The sequence below is a fragment of the Scardinius erythrophthalmus genome, assembly GCF_964197995.2.
Source record: "Scardinius erythrophthalmus genome assembly, chromosome: 21".
Lineage (NCBI taxonomy): Eukaryota > Metazoa > Chordata > Actinopteri > Cypriniformes > Leuciscidae > Scardinius > Scardinius erythrophthalmus.
In genome coordinates, this window is record NC_138241.1 from 3572235 (window position 1) to 3596433 (window position 24199).

The 24199-nt window shown below is 37.8% G+C and overlaps 1 protein-coding gene across 1 annotated transcript in view; it reads left to right on the plus strand.

The window, feature by feature from the left end:
* Window positions 1-7131: 7131 nt before the first annotated feature.
* Window positions 7132-24199, plus strand: part of hcrtr2 (hypocretin (orexin) receptor 2) — a 41749-nt gene continuing 24681 nt past the window's right edge. The window contains exons 1-2 of the mRNA XM_081350893.1: window positions 7132-7400; window positions 22276-22454. Coding sequence (XP_081207019.1) covers window positions 7151-7400; window positions 22276-22454 — 429 coding nt within the window. The 5' untranslated portion in view covers window positions 7132-7150. The remainder of the gene's footprint in view (window positions 7401-22275; window positions 22455-24199) is intronic.

The window sequence follows — 24199 nt, forward strand, 5'->3', positions numbered from 1 at the left end:
GAAAATGAATTGCACATATCCGTAGCTCCTAAAGTGCATAGTGCCAAGAACAGATCAGTCCATAATTATTTCCTCAGCTCAATGTTTAACAGCATAATTGCTGAAGGAATAAATGATCTTCCGTAACGGTTTGTCTTTCTAGGGGGCTGCAAGTATCGCCGACCTGATGGCATAAGAACAAATTCATCTCCCAGAATATAATGTTGGTTCATCAGACTTTTTACTTTTTGAAGAACACATTTCTCCCAAAGAGAATTTAGGTCGCACATTTGGATTCCAATAATTTTGGAGCAGACTTTCACAATATTTATTTAAACAGCAATTAGTTACAGTTCAGTCATATTTATTATATTTCTGAATTATCCCTTGCTGTAAAAAAGGCCACATACAGTATCATACCATTTCCCATTAAAACAGTAATATATCGTCGAAAAACAATGCATTCTGGTTAATATTTGTAATTTTCGAGAAAGTAGCCTACAGGAATATACTGTGACTTAACAGCGCTTAAAGTCAATACTCAGAGACTGTGTTCCAGATCACACCCTATACCCTCATTCACTATTCCCTACATTAGTTCTCTAATATAGTCCACTAGAATGAAAATGATGTGGTGGCCGTAAGGTCTCCGGTGCCTGTCGAGGCGGCAATTATCCCTTAGATCTAGGGTGAGAAACTCGGTCACTCGGGAGGAGCTCAGAGTAGAGCCGCCGCTCCTCCACATCGAGAGGGGTCAGCTGAGGTGGCTCGGGCATCTTTTCCGGATGCCTCCTGGACGCCTTCCCAGGAAGGTGTTCCAGGCATGTCCCACCGGGAGGAGACCCCGGGGAAGACCTAGGACACGCTGGAGGGACTATGTCTCCCGGCTGGCCTGGGAACGCCTCGGTGTCCCCCCGGAAGAGCTGGAGGAAGTGTCTAGGGAGAGGGAAGTCTGGGCATCCCTGCTTAGACTGCTGCCCCCGTGACCCGGTCCCGGATAAGCGGAAGAAGATGGATGGATGGATGGATGGATGGATGGATGGATGGATGGATGGATGGATGGATGGATGGATGGATGGATGGATGGATGGAATGAAAATGAGTGAATTGAGACACTGATGAACACCTGATAAGCAAAATCACTGAAGAAAAAAAAAAAAAAAGAAACACAATAACTACAACTGACTTCCAGCAACACTGAGTGTGAAAACAGTTTACAGACCAGTTTAACATTATTTCTTCCATACATGTACAAAAGTTCTTGTTGAGAATGAACAGATTAACATATTTAGTTGTTGATGTTTTATTAAATTTAGTCACCATGATGGAGATCAGTGTTTGCTTTAGTAATAAGAGACATGTGCTGATTATTTATATATTTGTGTTTCTACAAGACAGTGAAGCTCTTTCTCTTTGGTTGTGCATGATGTGTTGAAAAAATGTGTCATTGCAACTGATTGCTGTAGTTTCACAGTGGTGGTAATGTAACACTTTTGATACAGTATAACTCTGAATGAGATTAATGAATGAACAGGCTATATGATGATTCTTATTATAATCAATATAGCAAACTACATTCACAAACCATGTGTGTGTGTGCGTGCACAAATGAGGCTCGCAAAAGCACAGTCAAGCAGCCAGACAAAATCTAATATTAAAAAAGTCAAGCAAATACTGATCTCTATAATAGTAACTTCAAACCAATCATTTTCAATTCAACATTTCAATAACAACTTCTGTAGATGTATGACAGAAATAAAGTCATACTGGTTAATAATAAGTGTAATAATGTGTAATGGCTGGAAGTCAGTTGTAGTTCTTGTGTTTCTCTATTTTCTGTTTGTGTGTTCCTCTTCCCTTCAGTGATTCTGCTTGTTAACAGCAGGTGTTCATCACTAATGCTCAACAATCACTTACATATTCCCTTAATTATCTCACTGCAACACTGTCAATGTTACTTTTTACTCTTTGTAGTGTGGATTTTCCTGAAAGGGTTAACAGTGTAAGATAAATGACACACCCACAAAATGTATTTTAACAGTAATAAACTGTAAGTTATAAAACAGGTATATACAGTTTACTGTACGATTTAGTTTTTTTGGGTCACCATTGCGGTGAAGAGTAGAGCCTGTGCTTCAGTCCAGGAGAAGATCTCGAAACAGTGATGATATGCTGCATGTTGCTTTATTTAACAGGCGGTGACTGTGTAGTTGCTGGTCCAGTGGAAGTCTCTTTATTTACAATACTTTGTTAGTGGCCTCAAATGAAATAAGTTCACATTAATTCTTTGCTTACATTATTAGTGCATTATAAATTTTAGTTAATACATTTAAACAACAGTTGGTCAATTTAAGACAGTCGGTTTCTGCAAGTGAAATTAGTTAACTCGAGTTTCAATTTAGTGCATTGTTACAGTAACATACTGTAGATTACAGTAAATAACTGTACAATTAACAGTAAATTACTGGCAACAGACCGACTGGCTATTCATGGATCCTGCAGGCGAAAAGAACAAGATCCTAGAAGCCGAAAATCGGCTGAGAATCAGGCTAGCAAGAAGCAGAGGTGACACTGACAATGTATGTGAAAAAAGAAGGTCAAAAAATGCTCAAAAGAGTATGCGAAATATTGAAATGGGATGGATGCATTTTCAAGAAGGGAAATTTATTCAGGTCCGTACAAAAAAAGGTGGGGGTACACGTAAAATTTGTGTGGAAGTCAAAGGACTGTACAAAAAAAGGATCTACTTGAAAAGGCTGCCGAGTTGTTTTTTCCAGGTGAAAAATGTTCAGTGGGAAGCTTCACAGATTTTGTGGTCGATGTAACAAACTTTCAAGAGCAAACAATAGATGACCAGATTACAGTTGGGGAACTTTATGAGCTGATCAAATTACCAATCTTGCATTTTTACTTGACAACTAAGAAGAGATCCATCGCCAGTGATACACAGTTGAGGGATGTTCTTTCAGACTTTTGGCATGACTTTTATGAGCAATGTACTTTGGGAAATAGCTTTAAGTTCCCTTATCTACGACACGACTTTGGTCAAAAGGGTGTTTGGCTCAAGGTCATGGTGCAAAGGAACCAAGGTTGATTTTACTCTGAACCATCCCTTTAAGGAAACAGAACTGCACCAAGGATTTGTCCAAAAAAGTGTCTGCAAAGTGCCCATCCTCCTCTGTCAACGTTTCGGCACAACAATAGGTCAAGTTATGTTGGTGATAAATGTGCTTAAGAGAGTGTGCAGTTCTTTTTTCTTTGCATCAAGTTTTTCCCTTTTAAGTGGGAAAAACTTGCATTTCATAAGATGTGTGTTTGCTTTGCTTTTCTTTTTTATCATTTAATTTAAAAATGATAATAATAAATCAGTATTTAATAATTCCATGAATTAGATGTTATTCATCATAACATATAGCCAAATTGATTGAAACCATTCCATCTGAATTCATAGTTCTTTATTGGCATTGATGGTTCCATGAAGAACCTTTCACTTTCATGAAACCTTTACATTCCACAAAAGGTTATTTATTGTGGAAAATGGTTCTTTAGATTATATAAAAATGTTCTTCACACTTAGAAAAAAAAAAGTTTCTTTGAGAACCGTTGATATATAGTATACAATTGGTGTTTATATTGCATCGCTGCAAGAACTACTTTTTGAAACCTTTGCTTTTAAGATAATTTTAATTTCAGAATTATAGTGTCATTCGGAAGGATTGATTTGATTTGTCTGTCGTTATTCAGTTATACTAATTTGTACTTTATTTTGTTATACTAATAACTGATTCGTCAAACTGAATAAATGTACTAATTCTACTGATTCCACCTATAGTGTAATTCAGATGTATCTCTTCTAAATTGCAATTTACCTAAATAATATATTAATTGATGAATCATCCTTCTGTACATGTTAAAATCATCTCAATATGTTTACACACTTCCTTAAGTACACTGAATAAATCATTACATTATTAAGCCTAAGATTAATGAAGTATTAAAAATACTGATTGTAATATATGTAAAGATAATGATTAATTTGTAATCTACTAAATATATGTCACGTTTAAAAATGACGAAGATGCAGGTTAAGAGTTCCAATTTAGTAACAGGGTTTATTAACAAAAGCGAAGAACTCGAGACAGACACTAACAATACCGGACAAATACAGAAAGTAAAATGAGGACCTTAAATACTCAATGATAATGAACTCAGTAATGATCAGCTGTGATAATTAAATAAATATCCATGGTAACAGTTGACTGGAGCGAAAACTAGATCTATTTAGTATCATTACTAAATGATACTAAAGCATATGTGTCATTCACTGCATATGGAAGCATATGTATCAATCACTGCCTATGATATCCCACAATCCTCAGTTTGTGTGTAAATGTATGTTCTTGACCAACGTTTTCCACTTCTGATGTCATTTCTAGCGAGAAATTATTGTGTTTATTAAATATTTGCTTAGTTATCACCAAAGCTCAATCTGTTTTGCTGTAGATCATTAAACCGTTACACTGCTTCAGAAGTATGTCCGAAACCAGTTTCATGAGGTATCTTCATGCGCTAAAGCTGTCAAAGTCATTGCCTGATAGGGCAGCGAGGAAAGTCAGCTTCCTAAGGGTAAGTCCACAGTGATGTAGGGGAGAGCGGGGCACAACCTAACACTTTTCGACTCTCTCAGTTTGTGTAAATCCACTTAGGGTTCAGAGATTTCACGCAATTATTTCACACAAGTCTAGTACAATTATGTGGTTTTGTTTCATTAATACAGTGTATAGTTTTTTTTTCTTGATTTACCCTGAGTTTACCTCTAACTTTTTCGTGTAAAATAATGGCATTTTTTTATAATGAAAATAACAGCATTGTTCAAAACATTATAATAATGAATCATTTCTGAACATTGACTCAGTCTTTATTCACCTTTTTCTCTATGGTTTCACAATAGAATTCATAAAAGTATAGAATAGAATATCGTAGTTCTAATAGGGGCTGAGAAGCTTCGCCCTGCAGTTCTCGGCTGTACAGAAGCAGACTGAGGCCATCAAACACATCCTGCCTAGGCGGTCAGTTGCTGCTTCCACTTCCCGCAGCACCTCACTCTGCTAGTCGCCTCGCAAAGAGCCGCGTCCCTGCGTTCCACCTCGCTGCCCCACTGCGGGTACGCCTGCGGTCCCTCTGGTCCCACTTGTACGGTCTCTGTGAGCCTGGTTAGCGCTCCCCAGTCCGTCTCGCTGGCTCATTCAGACCATCAGGCTCGGCTATGCGATTAGGTTCGCCTGCCGTCCCCCCAAGTTTCGGGTCATCCACAGTGAGAGCAGCCGATGTCCATTTCACGAGTTCACACTTACAAATGATCAGAGAATAAATAGTTATGCGTATTTGGCGTGCTGTCCGGGGGGAGGGCTCCGAGCTCGGAAATTGGGCCCGAACCCAGAGTACTCCCCCCGTATCTCTTGGTTATGAAGATAACCAGACAAATGTGAGGAGATGGGGTGGTGGAGGGATGCTGAAAACTTTCGAGGAATATGGGTGAGTTGACTGTGTGTATTTATAGGCCTTTAATCATGCTGATTGAGTGGACCTGTTGATTACTGATTGCTGACAGCTGGTTGGAATGACTTGATTGTTTGATCATTAGAACGTGATCCTCCCGAACCTTGTTAATAAAACATCATGTCTTGCGAGTGGAGATCGCAGTCCTACTGGCGAAGGACGTGATCGAGCCGGTCCCTCCCGCCGATATGAGGTTAGGGTTTTACAGCCCCTGCTTCATTGTACCCAAGAAAAGCGGTGGGTTACGACCGATCTTGGACCTGCGAGTTTTGAATTGAAGTCTCCACAAGCTACCGTTCAAAATGCTCACGCAGAAACGCATTTTCGAATGCATCCGTCCCCAAGATTGGTTTGCAGCGATCGACCTGAAGGACACATACTTTCATGTCTTGATTCTCCCTTGACACAGGCCGTTTCTGCGCTTTGCATTCGAGGGACGAGCATATCAGTACAAGGTCCTGCCCTTCGGGTGCCCCTGTCTCCCCGCATCTTTACGAAGGTCGCGGAGGCAACCATTGTTCCGCTCAGAGAATGCGTCGTTCGCATTCTCAACTATCTCGACAACTGGCTGATTCTGATCAGTTATGCGAACACAGGGACCTGGTGCTCAGTCACCTCAGCCAGTTGGGTCTTCAGGTCAACTGGGAAAAAAGCAAACTAGCCTCCATGCAGAGGATCTCTTTTCTCTGTATGAAGTTGGATTCGGTAGCAGTCGGTGCTGAACGGCTTGAATACGTTCAAAGGCAGGATGGCGGTCCCACTGAAATTGTTTCGGAGGCTCCTGGTGCATATGGCAGCGGCAGCAGCCGTAAGAACGCTCGGGCTGCTCCGGGCAGTTATCCGTTCACACGGATCTGAGAAAATGATTTAAAAGGCTGCATTCTGCTGTCAGGCCAGTAGATGGCGATGTCTCTTTGTCAAGAAACACCCTGGTAACACAATACACATGACATCACCATGTTTTTGTTGTTTACATGGAGACAGTAAAGGTCTCCTTTTCAAAACCTTGTAGTTTGAAAGCCCTTTCCCAAAAACGCTGTTGTCCTGTAAATGAACGGCCAAAACGCTTAAAAACGTTTACATGTTTTAGTTGAAAAAAAGTGTTGTCTAAACTAGTTTTCGGACGCAGCCTAAAAGTTTAAACTAACTAAATTTCATTTAAATGCAACACCATTTGGCCACCATTATGTGACTTACTCCTCTTGAGATATAAACCTCCATGCATCATTAAAAGTGATCGATGTCCAAAATTTCATTGTGTCCTACTTTACTGTTTACCATGAAGCATTATAATTCAACATGATGAACCTGTCACAAAGAAAAAATATATTCCAGTACAGCATAATAAGATTGTTTGACTGTGGGTAGGCTATAATTTATTATGCAAGATACACCTGACAGCTACACTTGAATAAACATGAGTATCCGATAGAATCGATAGAATCTATAGCTTCTCTGACTTCAAAACGCTTCTCTGTCTTGGTAACTAATCGATAATAGGCTGAGAGGTGCACGTTGCGTCACGACGCCATCAACTCTAAGTTGTATCCCCCTTCCCCTCTCTCTCTCTCTCTCTCCCTCTCATTCACTCATGCGGTGTCAGTCATCCGCGATGCTGGAGAGAGAACACGGGTCCGCGCGCAACATGTCCGCGATCACCGCTAATGACGCGTGCGACGCCTGTTCCACACCAGCGCTGCATTTGAACTCCACGGAAATTTACTCGCATTCTCATGTTGATGACGATGACGAACTTCTCAAGTACATTTGGAGGGAATATCTGCATCCTAAACAATATGAATGGGTGCTCATAGCTGGATATATCATGGTTTTCCTCGTATCTCTGGTCGGAAACACCTTGGGTAAGTAAGTTTGCAGCGCGAGAGGAACTCAGAAAATGTATTTCAGAAGTGCTTTTAAAATGTTTTACACTCAGTCGAATAGCCTAGCATTCCACAGCTCTGTCCATCATGTTACCTACCTTGTTTTGCGCATGGGATCTATATTTATGTTTACGCATTTGGCGGATGCTTTTTTTTCATAGAATGTACACAATTTATTTCTCTGGGAATCAAACCCATAACCTTGGGGTTGCCAGCGCGTGCTTTAATTTACAGGAAGGCATCTCACAAAATAATCATAAAATATCATATTTTACTTCTCTGACTGCTTAACAGAGAAGTGAGGAAGCCATTAAAAAGGAAGCCTGTAATATTCATTTACAGTTAGTTCAGATTTTTAAAGTCATTAATGCAACTAATGTATTATAAAAATGCAATTAAGCTGCGCTTGCTTTATTTATTTTTGTATTATTTTAGTTTCTGTCAATTTAAGAATATATTCATGTATACACAAATGCCTACCTTAACAACATTCCAAGCCTCTAGCTTTCTTTTTTCCTTGACTTGATATCTAGACCTTTGGCCAATCAAATCACGTATTGCATTGCTCTTTTAGAACAAACTGTGATGGATTTGCTTTCTGAATGAAAGACATTATGAATACTGTGCTTTTAAGTGTTTTGTGTACCACTGAGGATGGAGGACAATCACATTTGAAGTTGTTCAAGTAATTTAGAAATATGATTGACCCTCAAATGATCTGAATCAAGATTATTGGTTAAGTAATTTTAACGTATTAATTGTGGGTTCTTTGAAATGTTACTTGACTCATGCTTTAGTGACATATTTCATGTGCTAATCTCTTTAAAGATGCAGTGAGAGAGTATTTTTTTATTATTATTATTTTTCCATCAAACAGAATTGCAATCTACCTCAACCAGTGAGTTTTGGACAGAGCTATCTGTTTTCCAACAGGCAGGGTTTAAAATGACACACTTTACAGGATTTTTTGCACACAAAAAAAAAAAAAAAAAAAAAAAAAGAGAGAGAAAAAAAGAGAAAGAAAATAAAACATTATTTACTCGCCATCATGTTGCTCGAAACCTTTATGCTGTTTTTTCTTCTTCTGTGTAACATCTTTACACTGCTCAATGCTGTTCGTGACCATATGGTTCAAGTCTCAAAGACAAAAAAAAAAAAAAAAAAAAAGGTACCATCAACGTAATCCAAGACTATATTGTAAATCTTCTGAAGCTGTATGTGAGACTAAAAGTCATTATTTGGAAAAAATCTTTCCCTTCACCAGAGCTCTCAAACCAAATATGATTATACAACATTTATTCTGTATTTATTCGGGAAAGTCTAATTCTGATACAAAATTTCCAGGACAGCAGCAGCAGTTTCATATAAAAAGTACAATTTAACATATTAATATATAGGCTATACAAAACATACAAGAAACGAGAAACAGAGAAAAGAAGTAAGACTGGCCATACCAGCAATACATTCACCCCAAGTCAAGGATTATGGAAAACCTGCTGTTACAAAGTGTAATCAGCATGACATGCAGAATCCAATTCCCAAGAAGTGATGCAGTTGTAAATGCACGTAAATCCCATAGATTATAATTCGTTACATTTATATAGCGCTTTATCTGAGACCTCAAAGCGCTTTACATAGAAGGGGGGAATCTCCTCAACCATTAGCTCAGATTAGCTCAGAATGCTTTGCATTTTATCAAGCATTTGATCAAACTCAACATTTTATCAAACTTTGATAATTGCTTTAATCTTTTAAACCACTGAGAATTTAGTGATCAAACTATTTTTTTTTTATAAAAATCAGCTGTCAATTTTAATATATATATATTAGAGCTGTCAACGTTAACGCATGCGATTATTTTTTGTCCAGTTTAACACAGTTAACGCAGCATCCGTTTTCCGTCATCCTTTGGTTAGCATAGTATAGTGTTGCATTATGATCCTGCTCATATTCATGCAAATGCTTTTAAACCATCCAAGCGTGACAAAAACGCGCTGTCTGTGAATGTTCTGTCAATGTGAGGCACACACACGCGCGCGCGCGCGCGCCAGTATCGTGTGCACAGACTGTGCGCCAGAATACAGTTCTCTTTCGCACTTGAACGAACAATAACACACACAATTATGCCAATATGTCCGTTTTGACGTGTATCCCCATAGCATAAGAGCAGTCTTAAATGAGTTAAATAAAGTCTTAAATGAAGTAAAGAGTTGCGAATGAGGCGCGCGCGAGACCAGCGGCTGGTTTTAAAGTGACAGTAGCCAATAAAGCTGTCTATCATTAAAGTTAATCAAAGAACAAAGGGAACAGAGAAAATTTCTCCCTGCCCTTGACTAAAGAACGTTTGTTGCTTTAATAAGGATGAGTCTATATTTAATCTAATGCAGTGCAGACTGTTTGATCACTTTATTCAATTACTCTTGTTCTGTATGTGTTAGACAGGAAGGAAGGGTACAGGTAAATATGACATTATTATGGGTTTATGTGAGGATTGTTTGAAGTTTAAATTTAAAGTTGTTATATTTTTTGAAGCCTAATAAATGTTGGACTCTTACACAATACTTTGGGGAAAACAGCATATGGTTTCGCAATGATGTGTGTGGGTTCATTAATGATGGATTTTACATTGCTCTATCTATCCCTATGACATATCAATATGGATACACTGTTACAATATTACAATAGCTTTGATACAGCCATTTCTACAGGTTATTATTTTGATAAATGCATGTGGAAGCAAGATAATGTCAGATCAGAAAAGTTCAGAGTTATTAAATTAAATTGAAAGTACATTATTCAAATGCATTCACAATGAATCGCAAAGTGGAGAAGATTTTAAAAGATATGGACTTGACAGTGCAAAGGCAATTTTCTTTTTAAATTAGTTTCCTTTACATTATGAAGTTTTTATCGATCTAGCTGGAACAAATTTTATTTAATATCTCATGAATACAATAAAGTCAGTTCTTCCAAATGTACAAAAATGGAAGTGTGTTTAATACCCATGAATGCAAATGAGATTATGCTCAGATGATTTAGAGTATCATCAGGAAAAAAAAAAAACATAAACCAGTCATAATTTCTTATGCAATAATATGTTGATTAGATGTATGAATTAGAAAGCTTCTGCTGTGTGATATCTGGAGGTAGTAGTAGTAGACATCATGACTTCTTCTCAAAGCTGACTCTCTTGGTGACATCCAAATGGTCACATCCAAAATAACTAATTTTACTTTACCTACAAATATAATTTACCACACTAAATATAATAATGTGTACCAACAAAACATGGGTTATGGGTTAAATGAGAAATGCAAGTCATCTTTTTTCTTTTTTACAGTGCATGTAAAATTGGAGTCTCAGCATGTCCATTTCTGTGATTGATTCTACTGATAATCCCATTCCAACAGGTATAATAAGCTATTAGCATAATGACTCTACAGGGGATTGGATTATTGAGTTTTAAACTGTAGTTCATCTCATTCCCTTCCCTCTCTTTAATGGTTAGTATATCATCTTATAGCAATTGTGCCAGAGCTTCTGTTGCAGAGTTACTGCGTACCTTTGATAAGTGTCAGTTTTTTCTTCCTGGAAGTGCATGGATGTGCTGTGGGGGATTCTTCAAACAACCAGAGCACGGATGGTCATGTGATGAGCACATGAAACAAGCGGAAAGACCTACACTTCTTCTGAGGATGCTTTGAAAATACCCTGCATGCAATAAGTGTGTTCATGCACCAACTGGAAATCCTTAAACCTCAAGGGAAAGTCCAGATTTTCCTGGCAGGAGGCTGCACTATAGCAAGGCCATAACCATAACCTGGATATCGGGGGAGGAGGGAGGAAGGGTTGTATTGGCCTTTTTATTTAAAGGAATTGTAAGTTATTTGCACCAAATTATTCTCCATCCAAACGGAAGTAAACAGGCACTCCTGTGATTGGCTACCTCCATGCCTTTTACGACATGTCTAGATGGCAAGCAGTGGGATAGAGCCGTATTAATTGCTTTGTTGCGCATAAAGCACACGATAAGAGATCTCATTAAAACTAGCAGAAGTGGGACAGTAACTTGATTTACGCAGCGCCGTCAGCCTCTTGTCGTCATGTGTGTATTACGCTGCTTCCTGATATCATGTGTGCAAACACATACAGGTGCTGGTCATAAAATTAGAATATCATCAAAAAGTTGATTTATTTCAAGAATTCAACTTAACAGGTGAAACTAATATATTAAATAGACTCATTACATGCAAAGTGAGATATTTCAAGCCTTTATTTGTTATAATTTTGATGATTATGGCTTACAGCTTATGTAACCCACGAAATCAAAATCCCAGAAAATTAGAATATTACATGAAATCACACAGTAATTACACAGTAATGCCATGGTCATTGAACCAGGTTTTGGTTCTTTTGGCAGTGTGGGCAGGTGCAAATCCTGCTGGAAAATGAAGGAAGCATGAAGTGCTCTGAACATGTCCTGGTAGACGGCTGCGTTGACTCTGGATTTAATAAAGCACAGTGGACCAAAGTCCTCTTTTCTGATGAGAGCAAATTTTGCATCTCATTTGGAAACCAAGGTCCCAGAGTCTGGAGGAAGTATGGAGAGGCACACAATCCAAGATGCTTTAAGTCCAGTGTGAAGTTTCCACAGTCTGTGTTGGTTTGGGGAGCCATGTCATCGGCTGGTGTTGGTCCACTGTGCTGTCCACTCAACGCAGCCGTCTACCAGGACATGTTCAGAGCACTTCATGCTTCCTTCAGCAGACAAGCTTTATGGAGATGCTGACTTCATTTTCCAGCAGGATTTGCACCGGCCCACACTGCCAAAATAACCAAAACCTGGTTCAATGACCATGGTATCACTGTGTAATTACTGTGTGATTTCATGTAATATTCATAGATGCCACCTACGTCAATACAAATAGAACGCCGCCATATTTGCGACCGACTCGCCCGGTATGGCCGCCCAAACTGCCCATTTGAATGAGAGAGAGAGACAGAGATACCTGGAGAAAATTTCTATGTTAGGCTTCGATCCTTATTTTTTACCCCCAGTTTTCTTTAGTCCATTATTATCTGCCCCCGGCTTGCCCCAATTGGCCTTTCATGATATAGAAATACTTAAGTCATAGAGCTTCATGGCGCGCGTCCATGAGAGTCAAGGCGATGTCATGAATGAATCTATGAATCTGCAGCTGTTCGGCTGGCATGAATGAATCTATCTAATCCGTCCATCAGCACAGCCAGAGACATCAGCCGAATATCATAAAAGACTGCCATATCTGTCCGAAAGAACAGATGTTCAATTACAGAGAGAAGGTTTAATACACACAAATATCGAAATGAAAGAATCTTTCGAGTTGAAGAGGTAAGTTCAGTGATTATAATATAACGACTTAAATTGCAGTTTGTTCGTCACATAAAGCTATCATATGAATAAATAACGATATTAATATAACGGACGAGTCATATTAGATCACTTTTATGATACTTTTGTTATGTTTTTTTTTGTATTTTATTATTATTATTATTTTTTGCGCGACAGCCCCAGTAGGCTATGGAAGCTTGTTTCCGCCACAAAAAAAAAAAAAAGAAAAAAAGATAATTGCGACTTTTTATCTCACAATTGCGAGTTTACATCTAGCAATTCTGATTTTATTTCTCAGAATTGCGAGAATTGGACTTTATGTATCACAATTCTGAGAAAAGATGTCAGAATTGCGAGATATAAACTCGCAATTATGTGTTAAAGTCAGAATTGCGTGATATAAAGTCAGAATTCTGAGATATAAAGTCAGAATTGCGTGATATAAAGTCAGAATTCTGAGATATAAAGTCAGAATTGCGTGATATAAAGTCGCAATTGCGAGAAAAAAAGTCAGAATTCTGACTTTATAAGATGCAATTGCGACTTTATATCTCGTAATTCTGACTTTATATCTCAGAATTCTGACTTTATATCTCAGAATTCTGACTTTATTTCACGCAATTCTGACTTTATATCTCGTAATTCTGAGAAATAAAGTCAGAATTGTGAGATGTAAACTCGCAATTGTGAGATAAAAAGTCGCAATTATCTTTTAAAATGTTTTATTCAGTGGCGAAAACAAGCTTCCATAGTAGGCTAATGTTACTCATTCACTTTCATTACATCGACAAGAAGAGTCTCCATTAGGCTACATATTCAAAAATGTCCCTTTGTTTTCCACGGAAAGTAAACTTAAGGATTTGCACAAGAAGGTGAGTAAATGACGGCAGGATTATCATTTTTGGAAGAACTAGTCCTTTAATATGCATTTCAAGGCTGAGATTATGCATCGTCTGCAGAGCTAACGTTAACGTTACTTACACAAAATGACATCTAAAGCGCATGTGACGAAGACAATATCTTTATGAACTTCAGAAAAATATTTATTAGATTTAGGTAGGTATTAACTAACAGACAGACAGACAGTTATATTAAAACAACCCCAAATCTTACTAACTTACCATGATAAATTAACCCTAACCCTAACCCTATAGAATTTTATGAAGTTTAGTGACAACATGTTACAATGTTTACATTGTACAATGATTGGTAGGATACAGTTTTTATTATTGCTTGACAAAAAATTCAAGATTCCATTTCCATTCTTGTCATTTGATTCCGATTTTGATTCAATATTGACTAATTTGGATACATGTTTATTTTAAATTTTATTAAAAAAAATAATCTCACCTAATGCTGTAAACATAGAGGGCATTAAATATAATGCAGTTTTTGTTATAATAACAATTATTTAATGACATAAGTAAAAATATAATAAATATGTAATATAGTGCTCAGCAAAATCTCCTCTATAGGCCTAGCTATTTTTTTCTATTCAATTAGCATGCTATGGTCATAATTAAATGGCTTTCCTGAGGTAAATGTAAGGTTATGTGACATAATTGTTCTCCTGCTGTTATATTGACCTCTTTCCGTGGTTGAAAAACACTAATTGGTCGATATTATGAATACTTTCGGTAAGTTGTACTGCATCTTTAAATAAAAAGTAACAGATGATCGGTTCACGTGCACTTGAACTGAGGCGCGCAGCGATCTGTCACGTCACATTTACAAGCGCCAAACGTATTTTTGTCTGAATTTCGTAATAAAATTGACGGAATCTAAGAGCTGAGAATTAGTTTAATATTAAAAGTACCTCTTTGCTCCGCAATTTTTCTTTGCGTGAGAAAATGGATGTGTGGCGTGAGAGCGTGTGAAAAGTGTCAATTGCGTGAGTCAGTCTCACGCTCAATGCGTGAGAGTTGGCAGCCCTATTAACCACAAACCAACATGAGACTTCAAGTCTTTCAAATAAATGATTCTCTCTTCTCTCTTCTTTTGGTATAGAATAAAATACGAGTTCAGGGTTCCTCTTTCGGCGGTTGTTGCAGCCAACTGCACAACATATTGCAGGCATTACTGAGACCGCCGCGGTCGCAAAGATGGCGGCGCAAAGCTACAGTGACGTCATGTGAATCGAATGAATTCTAATTTTCTGGGATTTTGATTTCGTGGGTTTCATAAGCTGTAAGCCATAATCATCAAAATTATAACAAATAAAGGCTTGAAATATCTCACTTTGCATGTAATGAGTCTATATAATATATTAGTTTCACCTGTTAAGTTGAATTCTTGAAATAAATCAACTTTTTGAGGATATTCTAAATTTATGACCAGCACCTGTATAAGCTATATTTATATAACAGTTAGGTCCTGTCGAACGATGTACTAATTAACCTCAGATTGGATTATGTTGGTAATAGGTAGCCTGGCTCCGCCCTCCTACGTACTTCCGCTCAATTTCATTTTACTTCAGTACTTTGTCTGGGACTGCTGTATATTCTTAGGTTTCCAGAAACCAATTTTTTGTTGGACCAATCAGCGAACAGAGGGAGTGGCTGAGAACGATGACGTTGATGTAGTGCGTCAGTTTGAGTTGAAGTAATGGCAGCGGAGAAAGATGTGAGAAAAGCTTTTCGGTCCGTTGTTGCAAAACTGCCGAATATACAGAAGTTAAAGCCGGAGCAAGAACAATGTTTGCTAAGTTTTGTTGGTGGCCATGATGTTGTGGCCCTCCTCCCCACGGGGTTCGGGAAAAGTTTGATTTTCCAGCTCACTCAGCACTAGAAGTGCCAGAATTCCATAACTACTAGAACTGCCGCAAGCGGTCATTTTGATCGCTATTCAAAACTCTATATCTTTAATGATAAATCCCCAATTGAGAGATTAATGCATTTATTGTATTAGGATGTCTTTTAAAAACAAAACAACACCAAACTGTACATTTAAACAAGTTTAATTATAATTTATAAATAAATAATATTCGTAGATGCCCTGAACAAAATGACGGAGATGTTTTCATGTTTCCACTGTTCGATCGCGCCCGCGCCCGCCGACACACACACACCATATTCCAGCATTGCAGCCTGTTCATTATAGCCATGATAAAATATAATAATAAAATAGTAAACCTAACATATAAAAATTCCACTGCTCTGTTTCTCAGTACTAGTAGGCTACAATTCGTACCATTTTATGCGTGTGAAGAGGATGATTTTTTCCGTCGATATTGGAACGTGAGTGAAGTTCAAAGCCTATGATAAAGAATAGTTTAGCATCCAAATACATTGCAAATGTTGAAACATTTTGATTCTAATTAGAGAGTTACGTGAGCCCAACGCCGCTTACTTTCACTTTCGCTTCTAAAGCATTTCATTTTGGCTTTAGTTATTTTTTCATTCTTGTTCTGTTCTGAATATCATTACATTTAAATGATTTGTTGTTGAATATGTTTAGTGTATTTTTTACCACATTTTATTGTTGCGTATATTGGTATAATAATACCGCGAAATTCAGTGCGGTCAATATGACCTTTTATGGCCGAAATAGGTAAATATGTTCATTTTTTTTTGTTTTTTTTGCCTTATGTGTAATTTACATAGGTAATTTATATGAAAAACATTTTAAATGAAAGTACAGACACTTTTAGGAAAAGTCAGGTACCAGCAGAATTGTATTTATTTTTTCAACAAAGTTATTTTTCATCAAATTGCAGATATAAAATTCAAAACGGTCAAAATGACCGCCATGGCAGTTCTAGTGGTGAATGAGTTAGCTAAGGCGAACGATAGGCATGCAAAGCCGATAGTTGTTGTCGTCTCCCCTCTTGTTGCACTAATGGAGGACCAAGTGAAGAAGGCAGAAAAGTTGTTTCCGTATGGCGCAGTAGCCTGGTGATCACTGTACAGCATTTGCGGCAGATCCGAAACGACCGCAGCGGCGTATTGTTAATGATTAGACCCAGCTTCGACAGTTGACTGAATACATCACTGTCCTTAGTGTCAAATATACATTTAGAATTTGTAAATGTTTCCGGCCGGTTTCGGCGCATGACATACGTCACGACCACACGTTAGCGATTGGCTATGGCAGATCCTGAGTGACTCTGGGCAGATCCAATAGTTTTGAACTTTAACAGAGAACCCGCCTACAAGGAAGTAAACGTTTCTCAATGGAGAGATTCCAGACTCTCTGTACAAATGAAATGTACAAGAGTCTGGTAGAACCAGGCTAGGTAATAGGCACTTCTTACCTAAGAATTTTCATGCCTCTAACAAGTGCTTTTGACCTTCTTTTTGATCTGAATGGTGTGTGTAAAACACTTGAGGTTTGCCACAGGTTTTTGCCACCGACTAGATCGCAACTGAATGCTTCATCAAGCTTCTCCATACTTGGAAAAAACGTGGAAAACTACTTTTAAACTGGAAATGACGGACTATTTACTTGCATATTTACAGCGGGTCAATTCGCACGGGATCAGTATCACCTGAGGTCATTTTTCTGGACCATTTTCTGGAAGGTAAAAGTCACTGTAATCTTTAATGACATTGTCTGTAATGATTACTGAGATGCTCATTCAGACGGGACTAAAACCACTGAGAAGCTCTGGTGATAATGACTTTACCCCACCTCTCCATGTTAAACTAGTCCCGTCCGAATAGGGCTATAGACGAGTGTTGTTAGACCGCTGAGGCGGACCGGCCTAAAAAAATAACTTTTGAAACCTTTGTTATTCTAACAACAAACAGAGCAGCATCAATATCACAAACTGAGGGGGAAAACTGGTCCATTTCTCAGTGTCTATGGTGTTTACGGCCCTGCACTTTAGTGTTGTCCATAACACCCTGTAAGCTTGCATTCACCGTCCGTTGGGAATGTCCCTTAGGGATCAGGAGCGCTGGCAGCCAAACCGGGAAATGTGCCAGCGCTGATATAGCCTGGGGCTTCAGGTCATTATATCACCTCGTGGTCTACTCTCTCCAGGCCGAAGCAACAGCTGTGACTTCTGTCATTATCAGGCTGCTTCAAGAGTCCACATTTAGGAGACGAAACAGTCAACTGTCAAACTGCACAAACCTCTCTGTAGTTTAATGGTTTTAACAAAAGAGACCGTGATAAGAAAAGACCAAATTGTTCTGGTAAACATGACATTTCTATTATAATCTTGAATTTGACACATATCATACATTAGAGAAGAATGGCTTATCAAGACATGCTCGTGCACAGCAATTAATCAGAACTGAGTAACAATACATGCCATTAATAATGAAAGCACTCAAACCAGGCAAAATAAAAATGTATATTTGTCAGTCTGCGCTTTTGGGAAAGACAATCTTAAATTCCTCGATTGTCGAGAAACAACCCAGCCATCATGTATGTAAATAGTCTTCTCATTTCTCATCATGTGCAATATAGGCTAGTTGTCACACTTTTTATTTATAAAGGTTAAGTCCATTTCAGCTATTGAACATTTTCGCTGTTATTGCCCATGGAAAGAGCATTTAGCTCACTGAACAAAGAACAAGATTTGCTTTTGTTTTTTTGGGTGTTTTTACAAAAACCTCTGAATTATTAATTTCATTAAGTTCCACACTAAATATGCTAACAGAATCAACACTGATCAACTGTTGTCACATGGCAGCTTATCTGTGACTGTGTGTGAAGGCAGTTAATCCACAGCTATTTCATGTTTTATTCATGAGCCACTCAGACCTATATTTACATATATTACTGCACAAATGTTTTCTAAACAAAACCATTTACAGGAATGTTCATATGTGTCATAGCAATTTCTCATCATCAGGTAGAGTAAAATACAAATCAAGATAGTAGAGGTATAGTCTTTGAGGATACGAGGATGAGTATTTTCAGTCAGATCACATAGAGGCATGTGATCAGCTAAAGACAATAAAGAAGGAAAATCTGAACGCCCAGGTAATGATTTATATATAATCAAATTAATAAAGATATATCTTACTATTGCAATAATACATGCTATTGAACTGTAAAATAAAATAAAAAAATCAAGAATTTAATAATCATGATAATAATATATTATAACACAATATGTTATAATAAAAGTAATAATATAAATGTTATTGTTATTATTGTTTTAACAACAATGATAAATCTTATTTACATTATTTTTTTTAAATGTATTTTACTTTACAGAACAACAGTAAAACAATTCAAACATGTATGGGTGTTTATAGGATGGTTTAATGTTTGCTTTCAAACGTGCAAGATACAAGCAGTATTCAATCTTTGTAAGCAAAGATGAGTCATGGCTCATCACTTTGTACCAAATGTCATGAAAGAATTGTCGGTCCCACTTTATATTAAAGGAGAACTCCGGTCAATTTTAACATTGAGCTCATTTTTTTGTAAATTTGGAGTGCTGTCAATACAGAGAACAACGACAAAAATCGGTGTTGCCTACACCGTGTTATCCTCTTTTTAAAATTTGCACCTGGCCTGTTGACTTCAATGGGACAAGTTTTAAACCTGCTTTTAGCCTCTTAACATCCTTGATGTGTCATTACAAGTGCACAGCCAATGTGAGTGATTCCTTCAGAGTGAACACGAGTGAATCTGACTGCAGTAGATGTGAAAGATACGAATAAAAATGTTATTTCAGCCAGTGCTCATACCTGTATTTACATCCTGTTTTCGGTCGAAGTCCACAGTAATCGATGGTCGAGTTCACACGCATAGGTTTAGTTACCTATGATCACACGCGTGAACTCGACAATCGATTACTATGGACTTCGACCGAAAACAGGAAGAAAATACAGGTATGTTCTCTGTATTGACAGCACTCTAAATTTACAAAAAAATGAGCCCAATGTTAAAATTGACCGGAGTTCTCCTTTAAGTGGCGTTAAGTACTATGTACTTACATCAAAAAATAAGTACAATGTACTTATTGTGTTCATGTTGTATTGTAAAACACTTTTGCTGCTACTGAGGTGTGATACGGGTAAGGTTAGGGACAGGTGTGGTGGATTGGGTAGGTTTAAGGTGTAAGGGAAGGGTCAACTGTGTAATTACAAATGTAATTAGATAAATTAATTACAGCTGTAATTACATGCAGGAATTTTTCAAATGTAAGTAAAATGTAAAAACATGTAGTTACACAATAAGTACATTGTATCAAATTATTAATTTCAATATAAGTACATAGCACTTAAAGCCACTTAATATAAAGTGGGACCGAATTGTCAAACAATTCAAAAATCACATTTCTCAAGGGGCATGACCTTCAATCCATCAGATGGCACTTCATGAGAAACCATTATGCTTCTGTGTTAAATATTGCCACATGGGCTCTGGATTACTTCGGAAAACCATTGTCACTTAACACAGTCTGCCACTGCATCAAGAAATTAAACTTAAGACTCTGTTATGCAAGGAGAAAGCTATACATCGTTTCTATGCAGAGATGCCGTTGAGTTCTCTGGGCACCAGCGCATCTCAGATGCTCTAAAATACAGTGGAAATATGTGCTGTGGAAACATCTGTCGTGGGATGGGTGATTTGCATGTGTGTGTGAAGGCACCACTGACGTGGAGGAGTATATTTGGATTGTACAGAGACATTTAATAGCATCAAGATGACAACTTACCTGGGAAGCAAGATGCCAATGACAGGCCTCATTCTGCATGTGCTGCAACTGAGTGGTTTCTAGACACTCCACACAGTGTCTCCACACAGACTGCCTGCCTAGAGTCCAGATCTGTCTCCTACTGAAAATGTACTGTATGGCCCATCATGAAAAGGAGCAAAAAAAAAATAAAAAACAGCTGCCTTGTATCAGGCTAGATTGGGCAAAAATCCACTTGCAAAATTTCATCAATTAGTACACTAAATACCCAAACTATTAAGAAGTGTAAGTCGACACTGTTATAAACATGCCTCTTTTCCAACTGTTTTGGAGTGTTTTGCAGGCATTAAAATCAAAATTTGTTTATATTTACAAAATACACTTATATATATAATATTTTATTTATTTATTTATTAATATAATATTTTCTTTGTACTTTTGTCAGTTAAATAAAGTTTAAAGGAACTTAACTAATCACAGATTCTTGATTTCATTGCATTTTACAAAACTTCCAAAAATTGTAATGACTGATATGTTCTTTTACATTGTTTTGCGCATGTATTAATTCAAACGCTATTGAAGTGGCTTGCTTCAGGCAGCCGATCAGAGGGCTGACAACAGCTGTGATACCGGCTCCTTTATAGCTTCTCCAATCCGCCGGCATGCGTCACAGAATGACGTTGCACCAATCAAGATTGGACTAAGCTGCACATGTGACATCAGGAGCACTGACGCTGAAGGGATTCCCCAAAGTGTCGTCATCGACACAGCATCTCGTTCCCTTCTCAGGGGTAACCTGAGACGATTTCCAGAAATACGATTAGAATAGGATTTCAAACCACATATGGATGTAGCTTGAAACAGATTTGAAAAAAAATCACATTCATGTGATCGTTTGCTGTTCATGTCAGTTAATTCTGATGAGATTTTGATCAGATATGAACAACAATCGGATTTGGACTGACAGTCTGAACGTAGCCTTAGTTTGATCCTTGCATGTCTCGCCCATTTGAATAGAAGTGTCCTGATGCAACCTGTTGAGGCTCCAGTTGATCTTTGCTGAAGTTGTCTTGATGAAAGAGAACCAGTTTGAGTCAGAAGGTCGTTGATGAATGGAAAGAAAAGGCCGCAGCCTGGCAGAAACATAAGGGAGAGACTTCTAGCTCATCTTCAATTTCAGCATAGGGGAAGTAGGGGAAGGGCCTGATCTTGTGATCAGGGATCTTTTAAAGCATGGAGATGTCTCATCTTCGGGAGAAGAGTGAGCCAATAAGGAGTTGTTCCTTTGAAGAGAAACTTTTTGTTTTCTAGCAGGGTGTTTTGCAAATGAAAATGGATTGGGTGTTTCAAGAAGAGACTTTTAAGATTCTTATAATACTGATATGTTACAGAGTTAGACAAATGTAATGTAAATGAACATTTAAATCGCAGTTCATAGATTTCACACATGCTATGTATCTGATCTTGGTTTACTACAGTGTGCCATTCAGCGAGTCATTCCTTCAATAGCGTTTGAATTAATACATGCGCAAAACAATGTAAAAGAACATATCAGTCATTACAATTTTCTTTCTCTTTGTATTTTTATATCAATATGGTACATGGTTATCCTATTCAAATCAATGTGATAAACGAGTTAGGTCAAAAGTAATCTAAAAGTAATCTAAAAGTAGTCAGATTATATTACCTTAAATGTGTAATGTAATGGATTATATCACTAATTAAAAATTTCGCCATGTAATTTGGAATTAGTAAATGATTACAGTTTGTAAGTAATCTTTGCAGCACTGCTTGTTGGCTGGGATTCTACATTTCATGCAACAATTTTTACAGCCACACTTTCTTGAAAACACTAATCCTCATGGCATCTTTCATTTCAGTTTGTTTTGCAGTTTGGAAAAACCATCACATGCGCACTGTGACCAACTACTTTATCGTGAACCTGTCCTTCGCAGACATCCTAGTCACAATCACATGTCTTCCTGCAAGTCTTGTGGTGGACATTACAGAAACCTGGTTCTTGGGACAGACCCTGTGCAAGATACTACCTTACTTACAGGTAAGGAAACGGATAACGTATGGACTTTTATCAATTAATTTGCCACTATATGTTTTGGTTTTAAATTCATAGGAAGCCATTATGCATTTAACCCTCCTATTACCTTTGGGGTCAATTTGACCCCATTCGGTGTTTAACGTCTCTAAATACATACTTTAAAAACAAAATTTTGCTTCATATTTAAAGACTTTTCCTAATTTAATGGGGACAACTGGATAAACATAAAATTAACATGATGATAGGTTTTCAATGTTCTGTACGTACTTTTGTAGCATCGGTGTTCTTTGGGGTCAATTTGACCCCAGGCTCATTTTGCTGTATAAAACATATAAGAAATATATATTTTTTTGTTGTTCATACATTGGTGATTAGGCACAAATCCCACATTTATTTTGGATGATACTGAGGTCATTATAAGTTGACATTTTATGATCTTCAAAAACCTTCCCTCTGCTTTAGGGCCCTAACCTGACATTACCGTATAGGCCTACTTGAGGTATTGCGAGAACCACTGATTGTTCGCATGATATTGTGGAGGGGGAATCATAATTCTCACAAGAAATTAGATATTTCCAGTGCCAATTATATATTTCCAGGGAAGAGAAAACATAATTCTTGCAAGAACTTTGATATTTTGTGCCGTGGGGGAGGGGAAAACATAATATAGCGGAGGAGCAAATGTATGAAAGCTTCCACAGAAGCCTTATAAACTATTTCTCTTTGTGCTTTGTGAGCTCTCTCTTTATGCTCTTTCTCAATTGAAAATTACCTCTTAGCAAAGTTTTTTGGGGGGTTCTATATGGACCTGTTCGCCAGCAAGACACCAGTCGACCTGCCCGAAATGCAGGACAACGCCATACCAGCCATCCCGTCAGTGTTGACCAGTGAGGTCAGGCATGCAATCCAGAACATCCAGAAAGACCGGGTGCCAGGGCTGGACGGAATCGAGGAAGATGGCCAAGACAGTGCTGTTGTACAAGAAGGGTGACCGCGAACAGCTGAGCAATTATTGGCCAATCAATACTTCCCATTTGAATGACAGGGTACAGCTGTGGCCAAATTTCAGTTGTTATGATGTTGATTCACATTTTTCTAGATTATTGTGCAGAGTGATCAGAGGCATTTTACATAATTTCAAAAAACTTTATCACAAAACCCCAAATTTCACTGTTTATGTCCTTGGCACCAAATTACCAGCTAACATCATTTTACTAAATCATATCATCAGCACATGACCGCTATAAAAGAAAGGAAGAAGTGCTTCCAATCATTATGTTCTTCTGTTAGCATTGGTTTCCTCCAAAGAAACATGGAGGATCATCTTTGCATCAAAATGGCCTCACATGTAAGGAAATAGCTGCAAAGAATTTTGCACCTGAAAGAACCATTTACCAGATCATCAAGAGCTTCAAGAATAGAGGTTCGGCTGCAGTGAAGAAGGCTTTAGGATGTCCCAGAGTGTCCAGCAAGTACCAGGAACTTCTCCTCCTGAGAAATCAGCTTGTCACCACCAGTGCAGAACTGCTCAATATTGGCAGCAGGTGGGTGTGAGAGCATCTGTACACACAGCGAGGCCAATACTTTTGGACAACGACCTGGTGTCAAGAAGTGCAGCAAAGAAGACACTTCTCTCCAATAAAAACATCAAAGATTGGCTGAAATTCTGCAGGAAGTACAAGAATTGGACAGCAGAAGACTGGTGCAAAGTTAATGTATCTGATTAGAACATCTAGAAAATCTAGAAA